Source organism: Parus major, chromosome 3 (assembly GCF_001522545.3).
Source record: "Parus major isolate Abel chromosome 3, Parus_major1.1, whole genome shotgun sequence".
NCBI lineage: Eukaryota > Metazoa > Chordata > Aves > Passeriformes > Paridae > Parus > Parus major.
The window spans coordinates 11,751,694-11,771,709 of record NC_031770.1 but is presented as its reverse complement, the minus strand read 5'-3'; the positions used below and the strand labels follow the sequence as shown (position 1 = coordinate 11,771,709).

At 43.8% G+C, this 20,016-nt stretch overlaps 1 protein-coding gene across 7 annotated transcripts in view; it reads right to left on the bottom strand.

The window, feature by feature from the left end:
- Window positions 1-34: 34 nt before the first annotated feature.
- Window positions 35-20,016, bottom strand: part of ACSS1 (acyl-CoA synthetase short chain family member 1) — a 32,131-nt gene continuing 12,149 nt past the window's right edge. Inside the window, exons 4-16 of one of the 7 annotated variants that reach the window (XR_004496679.1) lie at window positions 18,743-18,918; window positions 16,676-16,828; window positions 14,896-15,043; window positions 14,474-14,611; window positions 13,796-13,888; window positions 9,913-10,025; window positions 9,384-9,510; window positions 7,613-7,740; window positions 6,094-6,157; window positions 5,404-5,522; window positions 3,907-4,083; window positions 2,756-2,822; window positions 35-570 (exon numbers count right to left, since the gene is read on the bottom strand). Coding sequence is in view for 4 of the 7 variants with exons in the window: in XM_015622049.3 (XP_015477535.1) it covers window positions 3,910-4,083; window positions 5,404-5,522; window positions 6,094-6,157; window positions 7,613-7,740; window positions 9,384-9,510; window positions 9,913-10,025; window positions 13,796-13,888; window positions 14,474-14,611; window positions 14,896-15,043; window positions 16,676-16,828; window positions 18,743-18,918 (1,433 nt within the window). In the remaining 3 variants the exon portion in view is untranslated. Of the gene's footprint in view, window positions 4,084-4,834; window positions 5,137-5,403; window positions 5,523-6,093; window positions 6,158-7,612; window positions 7,741-9,383; window positions 9,511-9,912; window positions 10,026-13,795; window positions 13,889-14,473; window positions 14,612-14,895; window positions 15,044-16,675; window positions 16,829-18,742; window positions 18,919-20,016 lie in introns of all 7 variants that reach the window. The other 6 variants (XR_001520496.3, XM_015622049.3, XM_033513240.1 and 3 more) reach the window with 6 other exon arrangements.

Genomic DNA, 20,016 nt, shown 5'->3' with positions numbered 1-20,016 from the left:
ATTGGTCAGGAGAAAAGACTCCAGGCAGTTCCCAGAAACTTCAACTTTTCTTAAAGGTAAAGTAACTCCATGACACTTACAAATGATCCAAGGCACCTGGAAAGAAATTCCTTCTCATCTGCTTGACTCTGGAACAGCTATACACTTTCTACACAATGCTGTCTCTCATGTTGCCCACACACACCCTGTTTTCACTCCTTTTCTACTTGTGCAAGGTGTGCACAAAGCAAGGAGCTGAACTATCCACATCAACTAATGGTAATTAAATATTCCTGCTCATTATTCTCTGTTTGCATCACACATGAGGAAGTGTAAAGCAGCGTGATCTCAGGATTTATACAAGATGTGCAGCTTATTGACATCCAAATGTTCTTCAACTTTGCCCTTTTTTGCAGTGGTAGTTTTCTGGTATTAACTCATTTCCTGTGAGCTACTGTTTAGAGAAAAGAAGCAAAGCAGAACAGCAATTGGGATCACAATTCATCCTGATCTCAAACTCCTTTGCCTTTCTTTGAAAGTTCAGAGAACTGAGAAAGTCCCAGACGCTTGAGAGGATAGAAGGTCTGCCACCTACAAAAGAAAGCCAACCCATCATACCTGTTTCCTTTATTGAAAATATGAATACAGAGATCACTGAAGACACTGGTTTTGGTCAAGGACAAGAAACGTGCTTAAAGCATGATTAAAAGTAAACAAAATTCAATTAAAGGCTTAACATTAGACTGTACAAAAATTACTTCTAGACAGCTGGAGCTTTCCCATTATAGAATTGGAAAAATAATGGTCTGTGTCTCCACCTGGGGGGAAAAGCACCATGACCAGGTCTTACTGGCAAAACTGAGCGGGGAAACAAAAGCATACTAGCCCTTTGCAATAAATGGCAATATGTAAAATTTACTTTGGATCTCTTTTACTGAAGCTACAAAGGCAATCTGACACAACCATACATCACTCATGAACTCACAATGGTTTAGAAGAATTCAACAGCTCTGCTTTTCTAAATGAAGCAACTGTCCCCCAATTTGTCCCACAATCCCACTGATATCTGGCCACTGATTGGAGAAGATCAGCTTGTCTTAAGAGCCTCGCAGGCCTGGGGTTCTTCAGACTTCCTCCTCCCTGGCATTTCAGGCACTGAGGAAAACAGTGCCAATTCTGTGGGCTGAATCCTTCCCTGAGCCACAAGCCTGTTGCATATGAAGTAGAAAGCACTGTCACTATATACCAGTGCTGTTGTTGCAAAGCTCAACTCAAGCTTGCAGTGAAGAGGCAACTGCTGCAGTTAGCAGAGATAGTGGGTAGAAAGAAAAAATGGAGACTTCTCTGGATGGAAACTTTAAACTCTGGAAGGAAAATGTAAAATTTCAATTTCAGTTTAAAGCTTTCTGTAAGTAGCCAACTCAGTAAAGCACCGAGTAGTGCCTTCTTTTCATTAGAAGCACTGTTCATAAGCCCTGCCTAGCTCTGTTTTTATCAGACTCAGGGTGCTATTGCATGGGCTGGGCACAGGCTGTCAGCTCCAAGAGGCAGTGCTGAGATACCTGCAGAAGTGCAGTTTTACCAAAAGATTGAGGCTGCCCAACACAAGCTGTCCCAAACACCATGTGGGCAGCACAGGAGCACCATGTGCTCTCTTGGAATACCCCATGGGGGCCTCTGAGCAGGTGGACATCCCAAGCACCACAGCTCAGCTGTGGAAATGAGGTTTGTATGGAAAGCACCTCAAGAATCATCTAGTTAAACCCCCCTGCCATGGGCAGGGACACCTTTCACTCGACCAGGTTGCTCAGAGCCCCATCCAGCCTGACCTTTAACATTTTCAGGGATGGATCATCCACAACTTTCTGTCTGCACCCCGGCTGGCACAGCTGTGAATTTATTGTGCTTCGGAAGCTGGTCAGCCTGGAACCTCCCTAGCAGCCATGGACCCTAAGCCCATGCAAGCTGAGACAACAGGGAAGCAGGGGAGGGAGTGCACCCATCTCTCATTTTTCCTGAGCAGAGGAACTGGATGACTAATGTCCCAATGCACCAAAGCACATTGCTCCTCATACAGACAGTGTTTGTGAGACAGTTTAGATGAATTAAACCATGGGCCTGTGACCACTGGGACAACAGACAGGGAAATTTCAGGTCAACAAGAACAGGAAGTTCTATGTCTATAATATAAGAAATGCTTTCTTGATTAAAAGGAAAGTGTGTAATCGTGTTCAAAAGTAATTTTTCTTCCTCCACACTGTTATTTCAGACTACATGGAGACAACTTGTTTAAACAAGGGAGCATACTTTTTCTGTCAAAAACATTAACTCTTGTCTGCTTCCCACTTGAAAATTATTTAAGGAAGCAGAGTGGGTTTGTTTTTTTTCCTATTGCAGTGGCAACAAGGTAGTGTCCTAAAATATTAACATCCTGTCAACTCTATCAAACCTTCAAACCTTCTGATCTTCAACTTCCCAGAAAGTCCACAGGGTGTCTACTCACCTTATGTGAAAATGCATTTCAGTGAGAAGGATGGGATATTTAACAAAGCATGGTATTCCTTATTGTATTATTCAGTCCCTAGAGACATTTAAAATAATTTTCTTAAAAAGCAAATGCAGCTGGTGTCCTTGAAGGAACTCTGGTATCTAAGACCAACACACCTGTCTTTGAGAACATATCATACTTCAAGCAGCCTATTTCCCATTGTGGTACCAGAATCTCATCTGGCCAAGAAACTCCCCATGCCTTTTCCCAGTCTTACAGATCACCTACCCATTTCCCTCCTTCCTTTCGTGCCTCCAGTTAGGTGCACAAATTGTCTTCCCAGTACACAGTTTCCCTGGAAAAAGCAGTGTTAGGGTTAAATTCGGGGATAAGTAACCCTACTAGCAAATTCTTCTGTATAGCCCAAATATAAGGAGTGCTTCAACTGGAATGTGGTCATGATAAAATGTATCCAGAAATAAAACAATGTCTGCATTAGTCGCAATTCTGAAAGCACAGGAAAGACAAAGGCTATTCTTCACTGCTGTTCTGAGGCTGCTGGTCTGGAATGCTGCTATCACTTTCCACAACGCATCTAAGAGGCACTTCTTTTAGCGGACTGTGCAGTTTGTGGGTATCCACATGGCACTTAACTCTTTGGTAAATTGCATGGCAGCAATGCACTGAGGACATGTAGGAAGTCCAGTCATGGGCTTTGTGGCTCATTTTGCAGCTGCAAGTGCTGGTGCTGGGTTACCTAGGTGGGACATGAAGGGTCACAGGCTGTCCATCTCTGGGAAGTCCCAGGGCACATTGTGGTAGGAAAAAATCCATTTGAGGAAAAACATATATTAGAATATATTAGAATATATTAGAATATATTAGAATATATTAGAATAATGGGTAAAGTCAAGGAAGAATTATCAGACTAGCCATGTCCTTCTCATGTCTCTAGTAATGCATATGAAACATCTAGAATACACAGAATTACTGAAAAGGCACCATAGTTGCATTGAAATACAGCTGCTTGGACTCAGATATCCAAGCTGAAGGAAAATATTGAAGAAGTGTTTTCCAGGGCTTCTTTTAAAACAAGAAGAAGTATTGTATAAAAAACATTTCCCGGTACAGTAATATTAAAAAGAGGAACATTAACATCTGCATCTTTCTTCAGCTCATGTTACATTTCAGCATAGCTCATGGAAGCCACCAATATCTGCTCTACAACAGCCCTGAGTGCAAGGAAAAGGAGTTCACTGACAGTGGAAAACTGCAGACTGCTGCTAGCCCTGTACCATCTCAAAAAATGTTGTGGAGTGGAAAATCTTGTACCCCTAGAAGGAAACAGTTTTTAAAAAAAACATCAAGAGAGAACTATGTTGTTTGCCTGGTTATTTGAGACCTTCCACATTTCTGAAGGAGACAAATTCCAGAGCCACCTGTTACGAGGAACTCTTCTCCTTGTATTTCTGGTAAGCATCCAGTATCTCCTTGACAACACCTGGATCATCAAGTGTGGTCACATCTCCCATGTTGCCTGATTGTTCAGTGACTACTTTCCTCAGCAGCCTTCTCATTATCTTCCCTGATCGCGTTTTAGGGAGGCGCTTTACCACCTGCAGAGAAGGGAAATACACACCTTTAACAGAACTTGAGTCCTGCTGCAAACCACAAGGAGATCTGATTGAACTATCCTAAGCCTGGCACCCTATTTCATGGGCACAGCTCCTTTGAGACTCCTGGGAAATAGATCATGGAGCACACTAGATTATGTCCAAGGAAAGGAGTGTCACTAGCTATACATTTTAAGTGGATTTTGTTCCCCATTTCCAGGTTCCACACTAAGTGCTGCAGGATGCACAGCTCTTTTAGCAGTCAGGTTCTGAATATGCTGTTAACTATTAAAATCTAATTACACATGAGAATTTAGGCAGCAATGGTGACACAAATCTCCACACATTACCAGAACAGACAGAAATACATATATTCAGGTTTACAAGGCAGGAATACAAAGCAACATAATTCTGCACACCAGCTGCAGGGTCTCCTACTCAAGGGATATCTTCTGTCAGCTGATATTTCTCTCTGCCTGGTATCTGTCACCTTCCTTCATAACCATAAAAATCTCAAATGCCTTGACTATGCCTCTTGGGAAGGACTTAGCAAATTCCAAGGTTTTAGATAAATGTGAGCCTGATGAAGAGGTTCAGACACTGAACAGAGACACCAACAGGTCTCAAATTTTGCTACATGATCAGGCCAGTAGACTACATTAGCAATGTAGTAGCATTAACTGACATGCCAGGAAAGGATTTCTCTACAGGGCTACCTCAATACACAGGGAAATGGAGGCATTCTCTTGCACACCTGCAAGTTCTGGAAGCTTCTCCAATCCACTGAGGATATCCTGGGCTGTTCCAATCTTGCCTGCTCCTGTTGTATTCTGTTGCCTGTTCCTTGGTGTCTGCCTTACGTGCAGGTGGCTAAAGCAGAGCCCCTCAAAGAAGCATCTGGTCACTGCCTCCAAGAGAGAAATGGATGCAGGCAGACCTTGGGGGACAGCTAAGGGGCAGCTTTGTGAACTCTCCCCTAATATAGACTGGGAGCTTCTGAAAGGTGAGGAGGCTTGAGACAGAGCTCGGAGCTCATCAGTGCTTCCAGGGCCAGGCCTGTTGTACAACAGAAACAGTCAGTGCTTTGAGGTCTGACGTTGATGCTAATTATCACTGCAAGCTAGCTGGGCAGTGTCACTGCCTCTCAGTGCCTCTCTCACATGCAAACAGACCACTGCATCTGCCCACCCCTCCAGCTAGTTCTGTTTTCCTGCCTCTTTATCCTGCCAGAGCAGGACAACAGCATCACTGCAGGCAGGATGGTGAGGGTTGCTTGATGTGACCATTTCCTGTTGCTGGTACCAGTATCAGTCTCCCACTTACCAGAATGTGGTCAGGCACAGCATACTTTGCTATCTTGGAAGCCACTATGGTTTTGAGCTCTTCTTTGATGTGGTCTACACGAGCTGTCTGCTCCTTTAGCACTATGAAAGCAAAGGCACCTAGAAGACAAATGAGCAGAAGCCACAATCCACATATTAGATAGTCTAGAAAGACCAAGGATGCTTATTTGAACGCCAGGGAAGGTTTCAGATCATTCCTCTGCACAATCTAGAGACTGACGAGAAAACCATTGATCTTTTTACAAAAGCAAGTCAGACTCCAGGCCTCAAATGATGGCCCAGCCTTTTCTTGGCACCTTTGATTCATCTCAGTGACAATGACAAGTCAATATAAATTACCAAAGTGTTATTGGGATCAAAAGTTGTAATGTAAAGTCCAATGTAAATCAGCTATTCCCAATCTGTTCAAAAGACATTTCTAAGTACAATCCTATAAAAGGAAGGTCTACCATATATACAAACACTATGTATGAAAACAGTTTAGGGAGTAACACCCAGGTTAGGAGTGTGTAGCTATTTTCATGGCTATCATTGTCTCTTGGGGCTGCAGTGCCAGTCAGCCTAAGGATAACTCCCTCCCATTCACTCAGCATCTCCTAACATGCAGCCTGGGTTAGAATTTAAGGGAGGTATATGCAGATGTCATGTCAGGATACTGCTTTTCACATACCTTCTCCTTTGATCTTATGTGGATACCCAACCACAGCTGTCTCAGGGACCTCAGGGTGATCAGCCTTCACAAAAAGTAAAGCACAAATACACAAATCAGAACTGCTTCAACCTCAACAGATTTTGTGCCAGTTGCTCTACAAACAAAACAATCTGCCATATCTTGCTCTCCCCTTGACAGATACTGCTGAAGGCACAACAGGAAAGCTGGATGCCACTTCCTACTGCAGGGTCAGCTGGTAGCCATGGCCACAGCCACACCTCAGGGATTAGCTCTGTACTGGCCCTGCTTTTATACACAAAAATAAGTACTCCTACATCCACTCCTAAGCCAACTGCACACCAAGCTGAATTTGCAATAGCTGGAAGCCCTCTTTCTGTTTCCTTATGCATGACTATAGTCCCAAATGGTGACTGGCCACTGCCAAATCACAAGCAAAACCAGTCTTGCACGGCTCAGTGCTACAGAGAACTGTGTCCAGCAGAGGTAAAAAGTCAAGTTGCCAGCATCACAGTCCACACTGGACCTGTGTTTATAAGTGCCCAAAGCATACAAGAAGGCAGAAAGAATCAGATTTCTTTATTCCCTAACCCAAATGCATTTCTGTTATTATGCTGCACAACAATGATTACTTCTGTTGCACTACAGAGTTTAATTTAACACTCTTCTGCAGTAAGAAGTGCACAGACCAGAAGAAACCATGTATCTGCATCCCACACCAAAGAATGGATTATGTTATCTTGGATTAAAATATGAAAGTAAACATCATAGAGCAATCCAGGCACATAAATGTATTTGCTTTTACATATGCATACACATACACAGATTGTGAGAGGAACTGGATCCTACAGCTGCAATCAGAAACTTGCACAGACAAAAGAATTACAGAGGATAAAGTAGGATCCTGTGTTCTGTGTGAACACAGCTCAGGTTCATCAGATGTTACGTTTAAGTGCCATTTGTAAGCAAGGCACATAATATAGAAATAAATATACAAGTCAAGCTTTAAATTAAACACTCTGAGGACTTTTTGTTTTCAATTCCCAGAGATAAAATTATTTTCTTGATGACAGGCTAGTTTTGCAGCTGACATAAATCAAGGTGGCTTTATGTTTAACACTGCTGAATTCTCAGGCATACTCAGCTAGTTCAGGAACCACAGGTTTAGGAAGGAAAGGTCAGGTGTTAGCAGAGGGGAAGGAGGACATAGGAGAGACACTTATGGAGCGTCCACCAGCATCCAAAACAACTGCAACAGTACAACATCAGAGGAGAGAGGAAATACAGCTCTGACAGCTCGATTGCAGGGACTGTCCACAGTGTGGCTCCCCTCACTTGCTCACTTGCTGTCTCCTCAATAAGGGAGCTGTTTCCTCTTGCACCTTTGCTATTCATTGTGCATCAAGCTGCGTCTATGTAGGGGCAGGTGTTTGAAGGCAAGAGACAAAGCTGCTTTGAAAGGGTCACCCTACCTCACAGATACGCCCCGTCAAGGGACCTCTACCTGCTTGGAACTTACCATTGCATCTTCTATTTCTGCCGTCCCCAGCCTGTGTCCACTTATGTTAATGATATCATCCATGCGCCCTGTTATCTGGTAATAGCCTTTCTGGCTCCTGTAAGCACCATCCCCTGTGAAGTAGTAACCTGCAGCAAAGACACAGGGCTGATCAGCAGCAGCAAGTGTGGCAGTTTTGGCTCTGGCACGGGACAGACCATGCCATAATATGGCAAATAGGGCAGGGTGGATCAGGCAGCTCGCAGGCCTTCACAAACTCACATCTGTGTGACCTGCCTCACACCATTTCCCACTTCCCTCTGCCATCCCTGGCCCTCCTGTGCTCTGCCTCGGCTGTGCTGGCTCCTAAAAAGCACCTGAATAGCACCAAGATGGTAAAGCTCAGGTCTCTGCACAGATAGACAAATCACTGTAGACCATCAACAGCAATGAGAGGCTGATGTTCCTGTAGTAAAACCATGCCCAGCAACACAACCCAGCGACGCTCAGCTGGATTTACAGAACCAAGAGGGGCTCTCTGATCTCTCTAGGCTTTGCATGCCTACATCTACACAGCAGCTGTGTGCTCAAGCCTCTTGGGGCACACAGTTCTAAGGCAAAACCACTTCAAATGCCATTTGCCATCATGCCACAGGCTACTGGTCAAGCTCAGAACTGCTGCTGGCTACATCTCAGCACACATGGAAAACTACAGCTGTTCAGCTGAAAGGGAGCAGCTCTAATATATTTTGTACATGGGAACACTGCCAGTTGTTTTTTTAATCATTTACACTGGGATGGATGAAAAGTCATTTTCCCACCCAGCTAACAAGATTCAGATAACAGTCACTCTCTAGCATGTGAATATAGGAGAAACACTGCTATCAGATTAGCTGAAAATTCCAAACCACCCCATGATAAGCATGGAGGGTCTAAAACATTTGATGGAAACTGAAAAAGACCCAGGGTTTCCTGGAAACTCCAGTGTCACTAAGGAACATCCGGTAACACAGATTGTGTTGGATCTTCACCAAGGCCATGTCTGCATCTGAACCGTTCCAGTGGCACATCTGAGAAGCAGCAGGCAGCTACTGCTGTCAAATCTGAAGGTGGTTCTTGCCAGAATCCATTATTGCCCTATTCATGGACTTCCAGTCATTGTGTTCTGCCCTTCCAGATCAATTAAACAACTATCAACTAAGTATCAACAAGACATCAAATGCAAATGTAGTGAGTAATAAGGGACTATGGGTCATTCAGTTTCTTGTACCAGTTTCCCATTCTTATAATCCAGCCCTTTTTGTACAATTTTCAGGACTGCCTGTCTAATTCTTGCCTACCTGCCTTGCCTGTAGATTTCAAATCCCTTTCAGTTTCTTTCCCTGAATGAAGACATTTGTCTTGTCCAATGTCCTACAAAAAATGTTTTCCTGCTACTTCTAGTTACTTACCAGACAACTTGGCTACATTTTAAAAAAGGAAGTTGTAACACAGGGTTAAGATTCAGTGATGCAGGAGGTATTTCCCATCAAATAGGCCTTTTTCCAAGTGAGATATAAAGCACCAGAGAAAAGATATTTGGACTTTAAAGCTTGGGTGTTAAAGTTTTCTAGAAAATACATCCCTTTTGACAGCTAGAAAGGTCAACACTACCTAAAACCATCAGGGCATGCTTGCAACCTGTGATACATACCACAGAGCATTATGGCACAGAAATAGCAGAAAGTACTGCTGAAAATATTCAGTATGCTTATACTGCAGTGAAACTGCCTTCCCTTGGCAATTTCCTTACCTGGGTAGGCTTTGAAATAAGCATCAATAAAGCGCTGGTGATCTCCATGGATTGTTCTTGCCATGCCAGGCCATGGCTGGGCAATGCAGAGTGCACCAGACACATCATTGCCCTCTATAACCTCTCCCTGCAGGTTTAAGCACAGGAAGGATAAACAGGTGAAAAAAAGAGGAATAGTAAAGAGCTTCTGTGTCATTGATCTGGCAAGAATCACCCTGTTGCTCAAGTGGATGGTCACAAGTGGAGACTCCTCTAGATACTTGCAATGCCCTGTTGGGAAATCTATATGGACAACTGAGATATACTCTCTCTCTCACACTCACTCTCTCTCTCTTTCTCTCTCTCTCTATATATATATATATATATCTATATATAATTTATATATATATATAAATTGCTCATTTATTCTACCATTTTTAAGCAGAAACAAGCATCCTTCTGGATCCTGTTCCTTTGCCGTCCAAAAGGTGATTAAAGCAGAAACACACAGCAGCTTCTCGTTTGGGCACCCAGCACTGCTCCAACTCACATTCTCATCCATGAGCACAGGCACGATCCCAAAGAAAGGTCTCATAGCCATAGCTGGAACAATCTCAGCTTTCTCCTCTGAGGGCCGTGGGGCAATGCAGATGCCACCAGTTTCTGGAAGAAAAATGAAAACCAAAATATATGTAGTCCATCCACTGTTGGGTGAAAGAAAATTCCAGCTCTCATTAGGCCAAGAAGAAAACAGTGAAGCCACCTTTCAAGAAAGAGCCACTGGGAATGACTCCTGCAGAACCAAGGAGCACAGACATCTGAAAGCAGCACAGGTCTGGCATGGGCAGTATTCAGCATCCTCACTTCCTATCCAGAAGTGATTTTACAAGGAAAGTATAGGCATGTCAGGGGGTTTATCTCCCTCTAGTGTTCCTACATCTGTCTAAGGTTAGCAGGAAAAGCACTTCAGGAGCCTGAATTACTGTCATTACAGAGTATGAGATTAACACACCCATTACAGGCATGTTGAGCTTATCTTCTAGTCAAAATTGAACCTTTTAATCATCCTTTTTCATTCCTGCTGGGATGAACATTAAATCAGACTCTAACAGTAATGAGGACTTTTCTATTCTAAATCTAATTCAGAAGCACAAGAGAGAAACAAAAACAAAAGAGACTAAGGCTTGTAAAAATACAGCTCTATAAATAAAGGTAAATTCTGCCATGGAGAGTGCATTCCTCTACCACCTTTGCTGAGCTTGTGAAAATTGAAACCAGAGTTTGTAACAGCTGAATTTGACCCTGAATTTGCATCCAGCTATGAAGAAGGGTCTCTGATGGCCTTAAGGTTTAGATCTGTAGCAAATGTTTTCACACATGGCTTACACATAGAAGTATTTCCCCTTTCATTGATTCACTTCATGTTTCTATTAATTTTGAAAAGGCGAGCTTGAATTGTTCCAGAAAGAAGCTTCACAGGCACCTGCTGTTCTCTGTTTGCACAGACAAAGCCTGCATCAGAACAGGGACCCTGACTAAACTGAAGGTTGCTCTTGCTAAGCCAGTACTCATCCTAAATACAGCACTGAGAGCTGTGTTTCAACAAGGTGATTGCCACATCCTACACATCTTGCAGCCAGCCACACACAAGGCAGTAAAATCTCACTCCTGAGGGAGCTGCATAGTAGCAAGGGTGCCTTAAAAATTATTCTCATGGGGAAGAACTATTATAAATTGGTTTAGAAGTACCAATTTTAGCCACTGACAGATGACATCAAGCAAAACTTCTAGGCTCTACCTTGCACTTATGAAGCCTTTCAATTCAGAGGCAGAGCTGGCAGAGAAAAGCTGTGTTTCCACATTAACTGTGCCCACACTGTCAACATGGTACAAACCCACCCAGACTTTGGGCAAGGACAGCTGAGTCTGAGCAGGGGATGAGCACTTTGAACCAGGCTCCCCTCTGCCATGGAGAGATCCCATCTGGCAGCAGAGTAGAGCAAGTTCTCTCTGCCACCACAGACAGACTGGAATGACTGCTCTGGGGGGAATCTGTTTCAGAAGCACCAGCCCTGTCTAAATCAATGTGAGATGATGCCAACAACAAAAGCTTCCAGTGTCTATTCAGAAATGTCTTTCAAAACCAGCTTCTGTTCATGGCTGTTTGTTTTTTTTTTGTGACATCAGTGACAAAAGTCAAAATACCTAGTATCTCTTCTGCATCATGAAGAACTACACCCAAAACTCAAGCACAGCTTTGATTCTATTACTGTCAGTCACAACCTGGTATCTTAACAGCAAGACCCACAGGAATTTTTCATCTGCATACACCACACTATTAAAATTGCTTCTCATAATTGCTCTCTCACACATTTGCCTCATCCAAAGATTTTAAAGGGGATTCTTAAATCACCATTGGCTGATGCCTGCCAGGCTTTATTAGCTGGCAACAGGTTGCTGCTTCAGAGAGCAGTGTCCCATGGAGGACACTGCACACAATTAACCAGCTATTCTGAAACTGTATAGGAAAGGTGACACTGCAGGACCACAGCCAGCATCCATCACATTGTTCCTGTCATCTCTTCCCACACTCCTTTTTTGTCTAAATGGCATATATAATCTTTCCAAGATTAATCTGGCTTCCTCTTTATTAAAGCATCAACTGTAGAAAAAGACTGATTCCACTTTCTAATAAAATCAATGTCATGAATATTTGTTGTTATATTATGCTTCCTGGAGCTGGTAACTGTTTACCTGCAAAACTATGCCTGGTTCAAGGTAAGACCAAGTACTCTGCACTAAAAGACTGTCCAGTGAATGTTTTTAAACCTCTCACCTGACAGTTGTTGCTCCAAAATCCCAGGACAAATGCAGTTTAATACAAGATCTAACACTGTACTTTGGAGGAAATAAAAAACACAGTATGAACACTGCATGTACCAGTTAATAAAAAAACCCAAAAAGTGTTAGGGCAAAACTGCATTCTTATCAATTACATCAATGTGCAGTAATCAATTGCTTCTCCATGGTGTTTTCCTTCATAGCAGCGAGGAAGAAAGCATACAATGAGGAAAGACTTAGCCAGTCATCTTCCCTTCTGCTCAGCATGTAGGAACCCAAAAGATAAAAGAAATCAGTAGTTGAAGTAGATAGCAGTTAACATTGCTGCTCTGAATTCTGAGGTGTTTTTATTTCAAATCTGAAAATTAAAAAAAAAAGAGCCTGCAAGTCTGGTCTGGATTAAATGGAACTTGGTTGTGTGCCAGAAAAAAAATTATCACGCTGAGATAGAGAGCCTGCTAGCAGGAATAAGGATGAAATCAGGAGCAGCTTGACTGGAAAGGGAATGAATATGCTGCTCAGTGGCAGTCTAAGACTATTTTTCAGCAGAGGCAGAATGCCAGCAGCTGTGCTCCTGTCTCCATGGCAAACTGGATCTCCCAACTTGAGAAGGACATATTGCAAGACACCTCTAGCCTGAGTGCTGTTTCTCTGAAAGGAGAGGACTGGGTGCTGAGGAAGGAGCCAGGAAGAAGGTGCAGGACTCCTTTGAGCAGAGGGCCCCACCAGGCAGCACAACCACAGTTTGGGTACAGCACATGGCCTCTCCCTGCTGCTGGTCAGGGAGGCCAGGAGACAGAGGCCAGCTCTGCTCCAGCTGGACTGGAGACAGCCAGTCACGGTGTCCAGCAGCTTGTACACAGCAAACAAACCTCAGCTGATGCACACAGCTGGGCCAAGCATGTTGCCAATACACAGGTGCATCACTTCTGAGGTATCAAAGCTCCAGGGCCAACACAACTACAGAATATCAATTCAATCATGGGAGAAGTTGCTCCCCAGCAGTCCTGCTGGGTGATGGTCATGGTCCTCCAGCCACCTGATGGGAAGCCAGAAAGTCTCCACTCACTCCCTTACAATCTGCCAGAGCAGTTGCACGAGGTCCCTTTGACTACACAGCTTAGTTTTCCATCCTCCCCAGCCATTCCCAGAAATGAAAACAAAGCACACCTAAGTACAGATTGTGGCTATGCGGTGCTTTCAGTGCTTTTGCATGATAAGACCATAACAAGGTCAGTTCAGTTAATAAACTGAAAATGAGTTTTGCTATTCAAGCTGACTATTGCCAGCTTTGCCCAGAAATTCAATCTCTGCCCCATATTTCTAGGTGAAATTGGCATTTTCCAGCAAACAAAATATCAAAGAACATTCAGAGGAAAACAAAAAATGCAACGTTGCTATTGCTTGTACATGTTGTTACATTGCTGTTATGTGCAGAAACTCCCCAGTGACTTTCAAAAGCTGATCCAAATGCCAGGAGGGCTTTTTTTGACAGACTTGTTGCATCAAATTGAAATGTGCTAATCTCTCTCTCCCCACCAGCCACCTGTCAATGGTCAGGGTCCCTTGTGCCCCCCAAGGCTGCCTCTTACCTGTCTGCCACCACGTGTCCACGAGGGCACAGCGTCCTTCTCCCACCACCTGGTAGAACCACTGCCAAGCTTCCTTGTTGATGGGCTCTCCCACTAGACCAAAAGAAGAAAGAAAACAACCTGAGACCCAGGAGACTGCAGGCAGTTTGTTCTCCCTCTTGGTGCACAGCAAGCTGAATGCATGATCTCCAAGCAGAATGCCTACAGCACTTTTGCTGGGATGCACAAAGGACTGTGATGCTCTCAAGTAACTGAGAACTGACTTTTTCCAGAAGAACCAAAAGGCAAGCAATGAATATCACTGAAAGTAACTAATCAGTGCAGGTCACGTAATAAGAACCTCCAGAATAGAAAATAATCCAGGGAAATGCTGCCTGGGTCATGTATGCCAGTAAAATTCAAAGTGATGCCCTTTAACATTAGATAAATCTTTTTAGCCAAGAATGTGATCCTGCAAAATAATCTAGGAAACAGGCAATCATACAAAAGTTCAATGGACCCAAAATGTGATTTTGTTGCTTCCTCTGCTGAGAAAATATTTGAAAAGCCAGACACAGAGCCTACTTTATCTTTTTCTTTCTAACCATATCCCATGTGGTCAGCTGAGCTCCTCTGACATCTTCATTCCACCAGCTAGAACCCTTTGTCTTTTTCAGATGAAGATTTCATGCCCCTTACCTGAACCCAAAACCTTCAAGGAAGATCTGTCATATTTCTTCACCCACTCTTCTCCATAATTCAGCAGCAGGCGTATTGCTGTAGGTGCTCCATAAAACTGATTAATTTTCAACCTTTGCACCACTTCCCAGTAACGACCTGCAAAATCACAAACTGGCTTTTTACCCTTCCAGCACTGACATACTGCTGCAGACACTCAGCTGAAAGGTTAACAGCCAAAGACTGAGCTGTTACTACTGTGAGTGCAAAGCAAAAGCAATGACAGGTTTGTGTTTTTTTCCTACCCTGGATTCACAGATGATCCCAAGTGTTGTGATCCAAAGCAATGGAGCTTACCTCTCCTGAGAAGGCAGGTCATGCTGGACAGGTCTCTAAACCTCTTCTGCCATGTCTAGCCAAACCTTTTCCCACCACTTCCTCACCTGGGTCAGGGTACACTGGGGTGCTTTCAAACAGGACAGAGGTGGCTCCGTTGCAGAGTGGTCCATACACAACATAGCTGTGTCCTGTGATCCAGCCAATGTCGGCCACACAGCCAAAAACATCGCCTTCCTGGTAGTCAAACACATACTGCAAAGATAAACGTAAGGCCAGCTGATTTCCTGTTGGCAGGTGCTCAAAGGAAAGGTGCTGGACTGGGCATCCAGGTGGGAGCAGCAGAGAGCACAGGGTATGTGGAACACAGCCACATGAAGACCAGCCCAAGGTGAGGAAGTGAGTCAGAGGGACCAGTACCAGGGCTCCCAGGCTCCTGGCATGTTTGCAAAAATACAGGAAGCACAGCTGTACCAGTAGCTGCTCAGCTGGAGCAACAAAGTTACAACCAAAGCTCAGAGCCTTAGAGCAGGTTGTCTGCTGCAGGTGGTCCACATGGTAGAGCTGATTCTGAGCCACAGGGAAACTGCAGACCACAGAGTCTCAGACCCTTCCCCAATATCAACAGATTTCCATGAGAGATCTGGAGGAACTCTTAGGTGCCCATAAAACATTTACTGAGAAATATTCTTAGCTGTTTCTCTACAGGAGTGCATCACTTTCCAGACTCTACCCTCTCCTTGCTCATCAAATTCAAGGTAAAGATCTTGCAGAACTCATTATCTTGTCTTGGATATGGAAAATGCTTCCCACTGTAAATCTAACTCCTCTACCATATGGTGAAGAGGTCCTGACTAATAAGGAGTTAGGTTTATGGATCAGAACTAAAAAAACACCCCATGAGTGTGTGACAAGAGTGTCACATGTGAGTATGCAAAGACCACAGAGATCACACAGGCCAGCTGATCCCTCTACCTAGAAAAGACAATTCTCACCTCTTACTTTTCCAAGTGCCTTTCTCTCTCATGCACTCTGCAGGTGCAGAAAACACACCAGGGTGCAGATCTGCCTTCTGGACTAAGAAAGAGATGCCTTGGTGTTTATGCTGTCACTTAGAAAAGCTGACGTAACAAATGCCCTTCGTGCAGAGAAGTCTGACACTTGAACATTCAAATCTTCTAAAAATTCAACCATGTCAGCCTAAAGAAAGAAAACCTTCACATGAATTGTGTGAGATTACAAACAGGGTGATACCACTAAAGCCAGATGGAAATCTTTCACCACAGTCCTCTCCTCATTTCACTGTTACCTTTTCATATGCAGAGCTCAGATCAGAAGCTTCAAGAAGCAGTGCCTTGACTCTCCATTTTCATAAGAAAGGAGGTTAAAACATTTTCCCTTGATCACCCACAAAAGCAGAACAGAGGTGCAACCACAAGAGGAGAAATACAATTTTTGTTCTACAGACAACAAGTACTATGTGAAGACATTGTTTTAAGAGTCCAGATCCTCTCTGAAATAAGTAAGTCAGGCAGCCCAAAGCAAAATACTACAGTAATATCCACATTGCCAATGCCAGTAAGATACTTTCCAAAATCTCCTCAGCTGCAAGTTTTGGGCAGCAAACATTGGCATATTTTAAATGAAAGAGCAGCATTGCCATTTCCTTGCTTTCATAAATCTAGGTACAGGTTTGCATAGTATCATATTCCTCAGAACAAATCCTGAAGAATAATTACACAGTTCAGATGTTGTCCAGCTTATTTACAACCAATAAACCACCTGGGCAGCAAGCAGAGAATCCAGCATTCCTCCCTGACCCAGGTCTCTCTTGTTGGCACTGCTGGAAGGTAAGTGAACCTGTCTCAGAGGAGACAGCTGAGTTACCTTGTGCGTGAGAGCAGCATACAGCAGGTATCCAGCCTGGGTGTGAACAATTCCTTTGGGTTTCCCAGTGCTGCCCGAGGTGTACAGCATGAAGAGCATGTCTTCACTGTCCATGCTCTCTGGAGCACAGATGGAATCTGCCTTGGTCATCTCCTAAGAAAGAAAAGGTGGTAATGACAGACTTTCATTACATGGAGCCAACCATCACTCCCTCTGTAAGCATTCCAACATTATCCAGAGGCAAGAGCCACCATTGCTGTTGCCCCTCACAAATGTCTGTGGATATATCATAGTCTATATGGGCTCACCTGCTGGAAAGGTTCCTGTGGGTACATAGCATTTAACATTCCCACCAGTACCTGTGCTGGGCAGAGAAGTCAAGAAGAACTGACCAGATAAAATAAAAATTCGGGGCGGGGGGGGAATGGTAATTTATAGCTGCTTACATTTCAAGCCTTTGCAAGCTGCTGATAGGAATCCAAAATGTGACTGAAAACACTTGACAGCAGCAGCAAGGCTGACTGGGTACTGCTTAGTACCTTCCTTTTCCTCTAAAAACTGCATTGATACAGTTAAACTGTGCATTCATCTCCTTTCCCTGGCCCCAGCAGTGGATGACTGTCCTATCCATTTGATCCTCAAATTCTAATTTTTCTACCTGGAACAAGAGTGCTTTACTCTTCTGCCTCTGTCACTCTGTTCATACTCCCCTGTTTTGCCAGCTGGGTGAGATCTCTCCTCATGCCTACAGTTAGAACCACAGGAGGGAAGCATGCAATGTCCTGCTAGGTCACAGCTCCTCCAGAGCTCTGTACTGTCCTGATGAACAATGATTCCTGTAGGAGTTATTAGGTGGCTCCTTGGAGGAATTTCTTAGTACTGCCTTTTTATGAGAACACACTGTATTTACAAGTGAACATTCATTACCATCAGTAGGCCTAGCTGTTTAAAAATGTCTGACAAACAAAGCTTAATAAAATATGAAGAGTTCATAAAATGTAATTCTTAGCCTTTGAGTTACAGCACTGCTGCTCATCTCAGGTATTTCTCATGACATTTCATCACTGCCAATTCAGGCTGACTTGTCAGTTTTTGAAATAAAGATGGAATCCTCATACGCTCTATTACATGAGCTTAAATTTTGCAGTAAGCCATTGCACAAGTGCTGGAAAGTACTACTGCTGTAAAGATCAGTAAGGATAGTCAAACATCATTAACTGCTTAATTCTTGTTTGTTTCAGATCCCAAAACTGAAAATGGGGTGAGCTCAGCTCTTGGATCACCAGAGCACCTCAGAATGTTTGCAGACTAAGGAAAATAATCAGAACATCCTTTGTGGATGTAAGGAGTAAGACAATTTCTGAGTAAAACCTGTCTTCTCTGTTTAACTTACTCCTATCTCATGTGACCAGCACAGAGACTCTTGAGCAATTATCTTGCCAGCAGATTAGCTTTTTCCAGGCATTATTAGCATGAGTAGTTCCTGTTTACTGCTGCCAGCAAACTGATAAAACTACTTCTGCATTAGGCTGGAGTCCCATGTGTGCCAGCTAAACACATAAAAACAACTGCTGTTTTCTTCCCCAGGAAGCACAGGCCCTAAATATTCCCAAGCCATCACTTTTCTCCCACCATGGGACAATCACAACACTGTTCATGGCTGGATGAAGCCTCTCTAGGAACTTCATTATTTCTGCACTGCCTTTCAACAGTATCCAGTCTGAGTGCACATGCAATCCAAAACACAGTGCCTGAACATGGTAAAAAAGCAACAGCCACAATGGTCTCCATGACCTCTGGGTCTCAGGAAACACTCCTTAAATCTCAGCACTGTTTGCAAGACTTCTGAAATGGAGCAGCATAACCCCTGCCTATGCTGAGATAAACCAGACAGATTGAGCTGCTTCAACTCACAATCCTAGCAGACTGTAAATACAGGCAGTCCATTTGAGGATGAAGATCCAGATGTTGTAAGGAGCAGAACTCAGGTCCCAAAAGCACTTATGGAGGGAAATATTATCCTAGCCAACACTCAGACCTAAAAGGAGTTATGCAACAACAACATACCTCGTCAAGGGGAATATCACAGTCACCCATCTGGACTTTGTTATCTGTCCTCTGAGCCACAAACACATGTTTGATGCTGGGACAGCTCTTCACAGCTTCATCCACAGTTGCCTTCAGCTCTGTGGTTCGGCCTCCCCTGACTCCCTGGTTGTATGTGATAACTGCTTTGCATCCAGCTAAAAGAGAAAGAATTAGCAGACATGCCAGCCTGTCTTCCAGGCTAGGATGCACACCCAGCTTTCATTACTTTGGGGGTGATGTATAGGACAACACATGTGACAAATACACAGAACCATTGGCAGTCAAAACCAGTCAGTGTCACTGATGAAAACACTTTAAAACCTGAGATACACAGAGATTAAGGGTAGCTGGGACCTCCATAGGTTATCCAGTCCATCACCCCTACCTCAAGGCAGGGTCTGCTTCAGCTAAACCACTTCTGGCAGCTACCCCTTCAATTTTCCCAAAACACTCCAATGGCATCTAATCTACCCTTTCTCCAGCAGTCGACTCCAATGACTATTATGAATGTGAGGAAGTCTTTCCCAACATCCAGCCTAAGTGTCATTCTGCAGTTTAAATCATCTATCCCTGCCTTGCAAAGCTGACATGCAGAACAGCTTCTTCCCAGTCCCCTATGTGAGGGATAACTAAAACATGTACTTGCTCTCTGCAGATCAACTCCACTAAAAAGAAGAAAAGAACATGACAATTCCTGTAAGATTTATTCCCTCACACTAGCCGCAAAGAAACTGATGTGACTGCTAGAACATGAGCCACTGGCTATTTCCCTTTTCTGTTGCTATTTTTAGCATCACTTTTTACCTAGTCACAATATACAAGTACTTTGGGGCTGAGAACAGCTCTGTCTGCTGGTACAAGGGCTCACAGAGCAGGGGCAGGCTGCCAACACTTCCAGTACTATACATAAATCACAGGATCCCAATTGAGAATGCAGAATTAGTACTGTCCAAGAGTATCAAAGAACCACTGCAATTATACTGCAAAACAACAAATCAGGCCCTATCCCTAAGCTCTGGTTTTCCTTCCAGCTTCACTGCTGTCAGGCAATAACCTGGTGCACACTGAATGTTAAACAATTTATTAAGTATTCTAAGGCCAGAGGATGCTGCATGTGTCACTCAGGAAAAGGCTCCTCACTGCACTCTGCAGGGGAGAGTGAACTGTCCTGCTAGGCAAGAATGAACCAAGAAAACTCTTTCTGCCAAGAAAACACAGGGCTGGGATATGCCTTGGAGCACTGAAACAGTGGC